Source organism: Chelonia mydas, chromosome 8, assembly GCF_015237465.2.
Source record: "Chelonia mydas isolate rCheMyd1 chromosome 8, rCheMyd1.pri.v2, whole genome shotgun sequence".
Classification (NCBI taxonomy): Eukaryota; Metazoa; Chordata; order Testudines; family Cheloniidae; genus Chelonia; species Chelonia mydas.
In genome coordinates, this window is record NC_057854.1 from 44739569 (window position 1) to 44752647 (window position 13079).

At 47.1% G+C, this 13079-nt stretch overlaps 1 protein-coding gene across 2 annotated transcripts in view; it reads right to left on the reverse strand.

Annotated features, from left to right (window-relative positions):
• The window catches only part of LOC119566955, a 37250-nt gene that overhangs the window by 4373 nt on the left and 19798 nt on the right, over positions 1 to 13079 (reverse strand). For both annotated transcript variants that reach the window (XM_043552744.1, XM_037907449.2), the window contains exon 4: positions 3623 to 3747. In XM_043552744.1, coding sequence (XP_043408679.1) covers positions 3623 to 3747 — 125 coding nt within the window. The remainder of the gene's footprint in view (positions 1 to 3622; positions 3748 to 13079) is intronic.

Here is a 13079-nt window from a genome sequence, read left to right on the forward strand (position 1 = left end):
GCTCCAAATGGCACCGTGCGGGCAGGCTGTGCCAGGCTGACCCCACTGGGCAGCACATTGCATCAGCTTAGTGGGGAAGGGACAAGCCAGCACAGACACAGCTGAGCCAATGGTGGAGGGAGGCGGGGGCAGCCTGGAGGTCCAGGTGGGGAGAGAGATCAGCCAGCCTATCCATTATACTGAATGATTCTTCCTGTGTTTAGCCCTTTCATTATTCCCCCTCAACTGGCTCCACTTGGTTTTTCAGGGGCTGGTTTGTGCTGAGGCTGTTGGGGCAGAAGACACTCAGCGCTTTGCATGTAACATTCTTATTAAAATGGCACTTTTGCTGGGACTTGCAAAACTTGGCAGCCTCCCTGTCTGCAAGGTGCTGGGTACCTTCAGCTCCACTGGGACCCTGGCAGGACGGGGCCCTCGACGTTCAACAGAACCCCAGCTTCCCCTGGGAAAGACACTCTCCTGCAGCAGCCAGAATACTCTGAAACCCCCCCAGATTCAGCTTCATTAACACTGCAGCCCAGCGCACACTGGACTGTTAGACAAGGAGCCTGGACCCTGCATCTCCACGCACTGAGATCTAGTCACGTGAAACTGGCAATGCTGAGCATACGTGCTGATTGGAGCATCCTGTTAGGATTCCCACATTTGGAAACCCGGCTTGGCATGTCTCTCTGAAACCAATGGAAGCCAAGAAACACGAAGGTGAATGGAAAGATTTTTTTGGAAAGAAAACAAGGGCAGAACACACAGTATGAGAGACCTACAGTGCGCTGTAAGCACATGCAAGTTGCACTCTAGAAGAAGAGACTTGGAAATAAAGTTCTTTCTCCACTTCCTTGCAAAGTCCAGAGTGTTACTGCAAGAGTGCATCAAAGGCTATGTCCACGCTTACGGCAACGTATCGGCACTACAGCTGTAGCTACAGGCTGCAGTGAAAGGCTCCGGCAACAGGGAAAGACATTGACATGGGGGAAGCAGCAGGGAAAGGCTACTGTAGTGGGGAGGCAGCAGGGCACTATACTACTAAAAACAGCAGTGGAAATGTGGGAGGAAGTACTTGGGCATGTAGAGAACTGGGTAGGGTATACACCCTGGGGGTTCAGGTGTGTGGGGCACACTTCTCTACTCACCTAAACAGTGCCGTATGCTGCTATTTATAACCGTACTAGCTGGGCATGCACTGTCTGTACTCTACACAACTCCGTAAAGTAAATGTAGCCCTGCCCTAAGGCACTCTCCACACTGCAGTCAGAGGTGTGACTGCCACACACATAGACATTCCTGAGCTAGCTTTGATCTAGTTAACTCAAGTAACAGTAGCAGTGAAGCCATGGCAGAATGGATGGCATCTGCCCAACTATGTCCCCAGTGTTCTGGGCAGGCAGGACGAGCCTATGCCACCGCCCTTGCTGCCATGGTTTCATTGCTATTGTTACACAAGCTGGCTTTGAGCTAGCAAGATCAAAGCTAGGTCTGGTACCTCGAAACATGCTGCAGTGCAGACATCCCATAAAGCTGAGCATTCTCCTGCTTTCTGTTGTGCATCTGTGAGAGCTTCCTAGCTTTCTGCTACCCCGAGCTAAATCCAGAACAACTCCTGTGACTTCAGTACAGGTACACTGGATTTACACTCCAGGGCAACTGAAGAGCACTGGGCCCAGAGCCTTGGCCTCAAGTCTTGGCAGGTAGGTGGAGGAGGAACTGATTGTCCAATATTATAGAGTATCAAACATGTTTTGTTCTTATCAACAATATTTACAGCAAGGTGTATGCTGCATAGTTCAGGTCTGGCTCTGGCTGTCACCAGATTCTGGGTTGTTCAGCCCTGGGGATTTGGTTTGGGCCAATTTCTCTTATTCACATATTTAGGGAAAAACAAATGTACAAAACAGGACCTAGGAGCAGCACTACCCCTTAAGTTTTACAATGCTGCCATTCAAGTCTTGTCAAAACTCCTATTGATTTCAGTGGAAGGAGGATCGGTCCCCAACCCAACCTTCCTCTGTAATATTTAAATTGACACACACATTACAGATTTCAGATTTTATGCTAGGTTTTTTTTTATGCGGAAAGCTTTAAAGCTAACGGTTTGAGTCACTCCCTAAGCTATCCTTCATGAGGAAGAAAATAGCCAGGTACGCTGTGTGTTAAGGATGGACTGTGTCTCCACTAGCCTGAAGAAGAGCTCTGTGTGGCTCGAAAGCTTGTCTCTCTCATCAACAGAAGCTGGTCCAATAAAATATATTCCCTCCCCCACTTTGTCTCTCTAATATGCTGAGACCAGCACAGCTACAACAATACCATGATCTCCCTTAACATGGACATTTCTGGCTATTGCCAACTTGCATATCCATTTTATGGGTGTATAAATACTTTTCTTGCTATTTAATGTCCCTGTTTGAGTAACCTTCCACACACACCAAAAATCGCCACTTTCTCATCATCCAGTCTTTCCCAGAAATGTGGAAATCACATCAATTTACCTAGGACTCTGCTCTAACATTAGGGGGACTCCATTTCAAAAACCAGTGCCCCAAATTGGTCACAGTAGAGAGAGAGGCACAAACAGGAAAACCACACTTTCAGAATTGCCAACCCCAAACGTAAAAAACCCCCATAAGATTGGCTTAAAAATCATGAGATTTAGAATGAACAAAACAATTTGGGACCTTTCTCTTGGCCTTCTGTTTTCTGAGCCCTTCAGAAGCACCTGGGTCACTCTTCCAAGTTTTTCTCTGCAGCATGAGGGCTAGAAACTTTTTTTTTTTAATGAAAGCTGAGATTCTCATATAATCACATAACTCCAGGAGCTGGAGAGCGGTTTAGTAAAACATCAAATCTTGTGAGAGCTGGCAACACTATTCCCTGATTTGTGTCAGTAGTGCACAGTTTGCATGTGTAAATTACCTCTTTATTCGCTGCACAAGTGCAACTTTAGTGCCCCCCCCCCCCTTTTCTTTTTAAACTAGGCCTGCTATGCCTTAGCAGAAGATAACCCCTGAAAGTTTTTGGTTTCCAATTTATCCAAAGGGATTGTGCAATTTTAGGGATTTAGGGTTCATAAAACACTTTGATTATTAGCTACATTGCAGAAGCACTGAATGGCCTCTCATTGTGCCAGGCAGTCCACAAACACACAGTACAGGACAATCCCTGCCCCTAAGAGCTTAGACACAGACCCTCAAAGGTATTTAGGTTCTTAATTTCCAGTAATTTCAGTGGAAGTTAGGAGACAAAATACCTTTGAGGACCTGGGCCTGATACAAGTTGTGAGAGGTGGGTGAGATAAACAAGTAGGTTGGGGGAATACCATCTAAAATAACAGGATGTGTAAATATAGACTAGGTAGGTGCATCAGGGAACCAGTCAGAAACATTCTGACTAAGACTGGTTGGCTCTGTAAGCACATACATATCTATCTATCTACACACACACACTTATGTATATAAGCTATTGCTGCCCTGTGAGTCGGCTTTTATTTTCATATGGACACCTGGAGGATTTTAAAATGGCTGATCCATGGACATGTTTTTTTATGAAACTTGGTAGCAAGGTTGCTGATGTGCTGGAAAACTAACCCCCTCGAAGAGAAGGCAGCCTTGCAACAAACAGATGCTTTTACCTGGCTTTCCGTAAGTGCCCGGATGAGGGAAGAGAGAGTAGTGGGTTTGCTTCAGTCTTTTGCTGCCCTAGTAGTTCTCTGTGATGAAAGCTGCCTGTCCTTAGACCAGGCCCTGGAGAAATGCACTGTTCAAGAGTGGGAGAAGGAAAAAAACCCACAGATATTTTACCTGGTACCACAGCAGCTTCTACAACATGACAGTCACGAATGCTCCTTTCTTGCAGCACAAACAGAACAGTATTCACGGCAGCTACTACCCGCCTCCATCGCCACCCCCAGTTCTAGGCCTCTTGGATACTAGATCATGGACTCATTAACATCCAAGGTAAACAGGCCCTCTGTAACAAGCAGTGCACTATTAACTAGGAGTAAGACAGCTCCTCAGTTTATATTTGATTCATGCATGAACGGAGCTTGTCGTATTTGGAGAGAGTGTGCGGCCAATGGGACAAAGACCAGAGTGTCATGAGCATCAGTGCCTTTAGACTTCTGTTTACTACCCCTAATGTAAGCCATATGACTTTGCACTGAGTGCAAAGATCTCAACCCTTCTAAAGGCAAGTGTTGTCATAGCAAGGAAAACTGAGGCAGGGAGGTTCTGGAGCCAGCTTGATTTCACACCCACAGTTAGTAGCAGAATGGGCAGCCTGAGCCAAATCTTCTCCTCCCACATCTCTGATTTAAGGGCTGGGCCCGATCCAGCAAAGCAGGAGAGCTGCTTTGCTCCTGAAGTGCTGTGCTGGATGGAGGCCAGAGTGCTCAGCTACTTCAGCCATGCTACTTCCAGTACCAGATATTAAAAGAATCATCTAAATATTCAGATTCCCAAGCCATCTTCCTGCATAATCTATAGAATGACAAAATCTCCACCCATCCCACGCACACACAAAGTCCCCAAAATGTCCTTCTCTAAGCGATGGCAGACTTGCGCATAGATCCAAGCCCCTGAAAGGCTGTTCTATGCTGGTTATCGACACAGACTTCCTGATCAGGACCATAGATACGGACTCGGCGGGCTATAATATAATGACATTTAACGTTCCTGTGGTGGGAAGAACACCTCAACAGCCCAACACTGTGGCATTTAATTTCAGAAAGGGGAACTATGCAAAAATGAGGAGGTTAGTTAAACAGAAATTAAAAGGTACAGTGACTAGAGTTCAGAGTAGCAGCCGTGTTAGTCTGTATCTGCAAAAAGAAAAGGAGGACTTGTGGCACCTTAGAGACTAAGAAATTTATTTGAGCATAAGCTTTCGTGAGCTGCAGCTCGCTTCATCGGATGCATACAGTCGAAAATACTACTGCATGCGTCCGATGAAGCGAGCTGTAGCTCATGAAAGCTTATGCTCAAATAAATTTCTTAGTCTCTAAGGTGCCACAAGTCCTCCTTTTCTTTTCTTTAGTGACTAGAGTGAAATCCCTGCAAGCTGCATGGACACTTTTCAAAGACACCATAATAGAGGCCCAACTTAAATGCATACCCCAAATTAAAAAACACAGTAAAAGAACTAAAGAAGAGCCACCGTGGCTTACCAACCATGTAAAAGAAGCAGAGAGAGATAAAAAGGCATCTTTTAAAAAGTGGAAGTCAAATCCTAGTGAGGTAAATAGAAAGGTGCATAAACACTGCCAAATTAAGTGTAAAAACGTAATAAGAGAAGCCAAAAAGGAGTTTGAAGAACAGCTAGCCAAAAACTCAAAAGGTAATAACAAAATGTTTTTAAGTACGTCAGAAGCAGGTAGCCTGCTAAACAATCAATGCGGCCCCTGGACAATTGAGATACAAAAGGAGCACTTAAAGACAATACAGTCATTGTGGAGAAACTAAATTAATTGTTTGCTTCAGTCTTCATGGCTGAGGATGTTAGGGAGATTCCCAAACCTGAGTGGTCCTTTGTAAGTGACAAATCTGAGGAATTGTCAGAGATTGAAGTGTCATTAGAGGAGTTTTTGGAATTAACTGATAAACTTAACAGTAACAAGTCACCGGGACCAGATGACATTCACCCAAGAGTTCTCAAAGAACTCAAATGTGAAATTGCGGAACTATTAACTATGGTTTGTAACCTGTCCTTTAAATCAGTTTCTGTACCCAATGACTAGAAGATACCTAATGTAATGCCAATATTTAAAAAGGGCTCTAGAGGTGATCCTGGCAATTACATACAGGTAAGTATAACATCAGTACCGGGCAAATTAGTTGAAACAATAGTAAAGAATAAAATTGTCAGACACATGGAAGAACATAAATTGTTGGGCAAAAGTCAACATGGTTTCTGTAAAGGGAGATCATGTCTTACTAATCTATTAGAGTTCTTTGAAGGAGTCAATAAATATGTGCACAGGGGGATCCAGTGGACATAGTGTATTTAGATTTCCAGAATGCCTTTGACAAGATCCCTCAACAAAGGCTCTTACATAAATTAAGTTGTCATGGGATAACAGGGAAGATCCTTTCATGGATTGAGAACTGGTTAAAAGACAGGAAACAAAGGGTAGGAATAAATGGTAAATTTTCAGAATGGAGAGGGGTAACTAGTGGTGTTCCCCAAGGGTCAGTCCTAGGACCAATCCTATTCAACTTATTCAAAAATGATCTGGAGAAAGGGGTAAACAGTGAAGTGGCAAAGTTTGCAGACAATACTAAACTGCTCAAGATAGTTAAGACCAAAGCAGACTGTGAAGAACTTCAAAAAGATCTCACAAAACTAAGTGATTGGGCAACAAAATGGCAAATGAAATGTAATGTGGATAAATGGAAAGTAATGCACGTTAGAAAAAATAACCCCAACTATACATACAACATGATGGGGGCTAATTTAGCTACAACTAATCAGGAAAGAGATCTTGGAGTCATCGTGGATAGTTCTCTGAAGATGTCCATGAGGTGTGCAGCAGCAGTCAAAAAAGCAAACAGGACGTTAGGAATCATTAAAAAGGGATAGAGAATAAGACGGAGAATATCTTATTGCCCTTATATAAATCCATGGTACGCCCACATCTTGAATACTGCATACAGATGTGGTTTCTTCATCTCAAAAAAGATATACTGGCATTAGAAAAGGTTCAGAGAAGGGTGTGATGCAGCAGGGAGGGGTGAGTGTTGACCTGGGAATGTGGCAGGGGAGTTTCATTGGGAATGGGATACCTGAGAGCCTGTAACCTGAGCCAGGAGGGGGATGGAGGAGGTAACACCTCTGCCCAGGGAAACTGGACAAAGGCTGCAGGGGAGAGCCTGCTGGGGGGGGAGGGGGTTCGTTTCAGTTTGGTGCTGGGTGGTGGAACGCAGGGAACCCCAAGGCTGGGGTCTAAGCTCCCTGCCCCCCAGAAGGACTTGACTGAGGGGTCCTGGTTGTACCCACAAGCTCTGTTTTAGACTGTGTTCCTATTGTCCAATAAACCTTCTGTTTTCCTGGCTAGCTGAGAGTCACGGTGAATTCCAGGAAGAGGGGTGCAGGGCCCAGACTCCCCACACTCCGTGACAAAGGGCAACTAAAATGATTAGGGGTTTGGAACAGGTCCCATATGAGGAGAAATTAAAGAGGCTAGGACTTTTCAGCTTGGGAAAGAGGAGACTAAGGGAGGATATGATAGAAGTATATAAAATCATGAGTGGTGTGGAGAAAGTGAATAAGAAAAAGTTATTTACTTGTTCCCATAATATAAGAACTAGGGGCCACCAAATGAAATTAATGGGCAGCAGGTTTAAAACAAATAAAAGGAAGTACTTCTTCACACAGAGCACAGTCAACCTGTGGAACTCCTTGCCTGAGGAGGTTGTGAAGGCTAGGACTATAACAGGGTTTAAAAGAGAACTAGATACATTCATGGAGGTTAAGTCCATTAATGGCTATTAGCCAGGATGGGTAAGGAATGGTGTCCCTGGCTTCTGTTTGTCAGAGGGTGGAGATGGATGGCAGGAGATATATCACGTGATCATTTCCTGTTACGTTCACTCCCTCTGGGGCACCTGGCACTGGCCACTCTTGACAGACAGGATACTGGGCTGGCTGGACCTTTGGTCTGACCCAGTATGGCCGTTCTTATGTTCTTATGGGCTAGTTCCTCCCACGTCCCACCGCTCATGATGCTGAGGTTTAGTGCGCTAGCTCAGTCAAAGCTAACAGAGGTATGTCTCCTTGACCTGGAATTATCACCTTCCAGCTCAAAGAGCAGGCCTGCCCACAGAGAAATCGACTTATTTAACAGGCAGCTTCAACACAACATACAGCGGTTACCTGCAGCGTGGTGTTTGAGGGAGTATCTAAAAAGTGAACCAGCCTCTTCCCTGTTATGTATCGATGGCATGACAGTCCTCTGCAGAGAACGGGCTGCAGCTCTGGCTGTGCAAGCAACAGTGTGCATCTTTATTTAACAGCTATGGATTGTGTGCCATTTTCCATTCATGGAGAGGCTTGAAGACCAAATGCCAAATGTCAAGGGCCTGATTTTGAGAACTTGCCTGCGGTTGCAGTTTCGTACCCCCACTAGCTGTTCTATTTAATCACAGGTTCTGTTTCTAGTACTTCGACACTGAGCAAGCTGCGGGGGCAAGAAAATCAGATAGGCAGACGGGCAAGTACTATGAACTGTGCCTGTAAAATGGGAGGCTAGTTTCAGGCCTTCCCAGATCCAGAGCCTACAGATCGGAAAGGAAAAGAAAGGAAAGGAGTCAGATACGGACAGTGAGACAGAATCTCCAACAGCCCCAGTTCCAAACAGATCAGTTCCCAGCTAGTCATCAGGAGACTGGAGGTGCAAATCAAGGCAAGGGACACTAAAGAAGCCAAAGCTAGGCCAGCTGAGACTTAAGGGTACTCTGAAGGCACCAGTAAAAGACTCTGGCAGACCATCACCACCAGAATGGAGCTCCTCAGTTAAGGACCCTCCCCTGCCGGTCCTGCCTGAAAAGTCCCTGCGGATAGCCTGTCAGCTGTCTGGGGCAGGGACTGTCAGTTACTACAAGACAGTAGAGCACCTACCACAGTGAGGGCCTAGTCTGATTGGCCTCCAGGTGCTACTGCAATATAACTCTGCCTCTCTTGTGAAAGGGGAAAAGATATCCATGTCTCCACACTGGAGAATGCAAGCATCTTCTTCTGGCACAAGCCTTCTGGTGGGCCAAGCTCACGCTGGGGCGTGAGGCTTCAGGCTGTTGAATCTGGAGACATGTGAAGTCCAAAGGCGGCATCCAGAATCATTGCAGTGTGACATTTTTCACAAGCTGAGTTTAAGTCAAGGTGGAGAAGATTCAATTAACTCCCTAGTTGAACTCAGTGATGCTGGTGTCTCTTGCCCCGAGCCCCCTAAAAAATCTGCTGCGAAGCCCATGAGAGTCATGGTCTAGGGATCTTGGCATGGGCCTGGGAACCAGTCTGTGCCCTGTTTTATTTGTAGTGCATGAAGGAGGCCTGAAGTTCTTCTTCTTCTTTTAAGGAAAAGAGGCTATTTAGTCCTTTTTTTAAAAAAAGCAAGAGAAGACTCGATAGGTGACCAGAGAACTTGCAGGAGTAGAACATCACAAGTGATGAGTAAAACTGGCATTGGGGTATGGAAGGGAAGGGTTTTTACACCAGACGGTTTCAAAAGGTTTAGGGTTTGGTTTCTCTGTTTCAGCCTCTTCATCTGAATGCCTGGCAAGCTGTTGGAAGGAAACATGTGTTGTGAAAGATTAAACACCTGGGCCCCTTGACCAATGCTCAGAAAGCTCCTACATGAGTGCACAGGGCTCCAGCAACCAAACAAACGAAAGCAAGACTGATGTCTCCAAAGTAAAAAAAACAAGCAGGGAAAAGAAATCATTCAACTAGTTCTGAGAAAACTCCCCAGATTCATTCTTCCTTCCCACACCACAAAGCAGCCCCAAAAAAACAGAAGCTTGTCTTTAATGCTCTCTCAAAACCACAGTGGATTTTCCTCTCTTCTCACCCTAATCTACACACTATGACCAACACTTTCAAACAAGGGAGTCACAAGTTAGGTTGCTACTGAACACGAGTGGCCTGATTTTCAGGTCTGCTGAGAACTCACTACAATGACACTGTCTAAAACCTTCCGTGGGCACATTGCTTGTCTCAGAAGTCCGTGAGAGCTGGCTGGGTGTCTCTAAGGAAGGATTAGACCTGCAGGCCAAAAACCAGGCCCCTAGAGCCATATACAGGCAGTAAATCAGCAGCCTACATGTCAGGGTTGCCAAGCCCTATAGGAAATGCACTTTACACTTGGAAAACACGTAGACTACAGGCACCAAGTGGGATTAAGTTTGACCACATCTGAAAATTAAATAGCCTTTGCTAGAGTGAGCAGTTTGCCATGCTGAATGGTGAGCGAAGGCCTGACGCTCCAGGGAATGGGGAGCATTCACTTTACCAAGAGACTGAGCCACCAGAAGGCAAACTGTTTGGGTGTTTGGTAGCGAATGTGTTTCTTGGTGTAAAACTAGTGGGGTCCCCATGTCAGCCCCATTGTCGGCTCTCCTTGTCCTTTGGTCTCTCTCCTTCCTCAGCAGCTGCCTTTCCTCTTTCTTCTCTCAGGGTCAAAGCTGGCTGCTGGAAGAGAAATGGAGACGAGCTTTGTCCATGCTCAGAAGAGCACAGTCCTAGAAGGCTCTACCCTGCAACTGGTACCACTGGGAGGGAAAGTACCTCAATGCATTAGCATGGCTCTCCATCATCGCTGTTGCAGCTGCCAGGTGGCCTGCGGAACCCACTGGGAGAGAGGGGCCCTCTACCCTGGGGGCTGCTCTAACTTACACCAGGCAGGACCCTGGATGCCCCTAGAACACAGGGAGTACACAGCGAGAGCCACCTTTGCTTCTCTCCCCCGTCCCTGTGCTCAGTGCAGGTTTGGAGGGACTGAGAATGGACCCCAAATGCCTCCCTTCTCAGACTCACTTTAACCTGTTTGAATTCCATTGCTTTGTGTTTGTTTTATATTTCTTCTTAAAGTGCTCCTCCCATGCCCTCCCCCCGTCATCTCCTCTGGCTTCCACGTTGCTTTATTCTGTTGCACTCTTTGTTCCTTGTTTGTTTTTTCATTTGTACTCAGCCCATCAGGCTTTGGGGCAGGCACCATCTTTATTTTGGGGACTGCACAGAGCCTGTAGGAGCTCAGTAAATCATTGCAATCGCTTTGTCCCCTCTTCTCTCTCTCTGGCACTTTGTGCCCATTCTGTGCATGCTGTGTGCTCTCTCTCCTGCACTTCACGTTTGTTTCCTGCAGTCTGGAAGTTTTTCCTTCCTGCTTTCCCCTCTCTTTCCTTGGCCAGATTCCTCTCTGTAATTGTCTTTTACCTTTTCTAGTCTCCCCTTTTCAGCTGTGCGAACTATACTGCCGACGAGCAAACTACACCCCTTCCCCACCAGACACACACACACACAAATACACACACATGCCACACCCACATCAGAGCAGGGCTGCTGATAAAGCGGCTGGGACTGAGAAGAGTCTGCATTGCTGCTGCTCCAATCTTGGCCTGTCATTCTGGCCCCAGTCGGAGACCCCAGGAGCAGATTTATTCGGACCTTTGTCCATTTCAAAGCATTTCAGCTGGAGCAGCCCTGAGGGGCTGTGGGAGGGGTTACCTGGCACAGATCTTCATTCAGAGCAGAGCTAGGGCATGTGCTTTACCGCGGCAGCCAGTGCTCTATCTTCGTCCATAAAGATGTACTGGTGTCACTAAAACCAGTCACTCTTGAGCTCTGGAGCTATTAGCTCTGTGTCCTGCGGGGTTTCGGGGCCACGCTGGGATGTGAGTGTGTCTGTTACTGACAAGTCACTGTCAGAGGAGGGAAGTCACTGAGTGACAGAGAGCCCAGTAGCTGGAGAGTGGCTGAGACCTAGTGGCCAGTTGAGTGTATTACAGAGGGGAATTCCAGATCAGGGGATGCCATCTGGGTCACAGCTTCTCCATTCATGGATATTTCAGGCCAGAAGAGACCACTGTGATTATCTAGCCCAGTGGTTCTCAAACTTTTGTACTGGTGACCCCTTTCACATAGCAAGCCTCTGAGTGCAACCCCCCCTTATAAATTAAAAACACTTTTAAATATATTTAACACCATTATAAATGCTGGAGGCAAAGAGGGATTTGGGGTGGATTTACAGCAGGCGACCCCCCCTGTAATAACCTCGTGACCCCTGAGGGGTCCTGACCCCCAGTTTGAGAACCCCTGCTCTAGCATGACCTCCTGCGTCCCACAGCCCAGAGACCCTCCCCTAATCTGAGCCCATAACCACCTCCTCCCTGTCTCATATTTACTCTCTGATATAGTATTTAGTGGGGGGGGGCCTCACTTACTGCACTAGAGGGGGCAGTCAGAGTGGGAGACCTCTCCTCCTGGGCTTGGGGTGGGGTGGGCCAGGGCCACCTGCCTTCTCCTTTTGAAGCTGAACAGCTTGGGGCTGGCCAAGAGGATATTCCTTTCCTCCCTGTGGGGAGGAACCCCCAGAGTGACCCTCACCCCAGCTCAGCCCGAGCCAAGAGCAGCTCTGGTCGCTTCGGGAGGCAGGGCCATGCATGGCCTCATCCAGAAAGAAGCTGGCTCTAATATGGGAGGGAGAGGGAAAGGTAAAGCAAGAGAACCCAGAGACCCCCTCCAGGATGGACACTCCCTGCTCAGGGCTGAGAGAGCCATAATAACTCTACAAGCGCTGCCCCCATCGATAACCCCAGCCTGAAAACACGACTGCCGAACATAAACAGGCCTCTCTACATTGGTGCAGCTTTCCCGGCCCCGCCTCCTCAGCAATTGCTATTATTAGTGACCCCAAACACAGACCAGGACCCCACTGTGTTAGCTGCTGTACAAACACAGAACACAAAGACAGTCTCTGCCCCTGAGGACCAGGCAATCTAAGACAAAAGACTAATCAGGAATACAACAACCAGTTGTAATGAGAGAAAACCAGTCAGAATTTAAAGCCTGTATGTACATAAGACCACTGAAATGCAACTACCTCTGGGGTGGGGACAACTGGTATGCAGTGTGGGGGAAGGGGAACGATGGCCAAGGGCAACAGGGTATTTAAACAAAGTGTAGAGCTGACAGGACCACAGTTTAAGGTCTCATCTGAAAGACCCACAAGGAGCCAACTGCATGTAACACACAATGCTAAGCAGGTTCAATCGTCCTGTTTCAAATCGGACTGTCCTTTTTTTGGGTGGTTTGTCCCCAGTGTGGTATTGAGACAAAACCGAACATGATTTTGTCTGGCATTGGACCGGGGCCCCCATTTTGAAGAGCGTGCTGCAGCGCTGGTGTGAAACACCAGTGTGGTGGAGCGGTTCCCTCTTGTGCATGAACTCCTCTTTGCAGTGTGACCTGCTATGCATCGTGCAAGCGAGGTCATGCCAGCGAGGCGGGGTAGACCCACGCCCCAGAAGTACTGGAATGCCAGGTACACTGGCCATGGGTGAGTGGCTACCCAACCCGGCACACCCACTCATTCAGGAGGA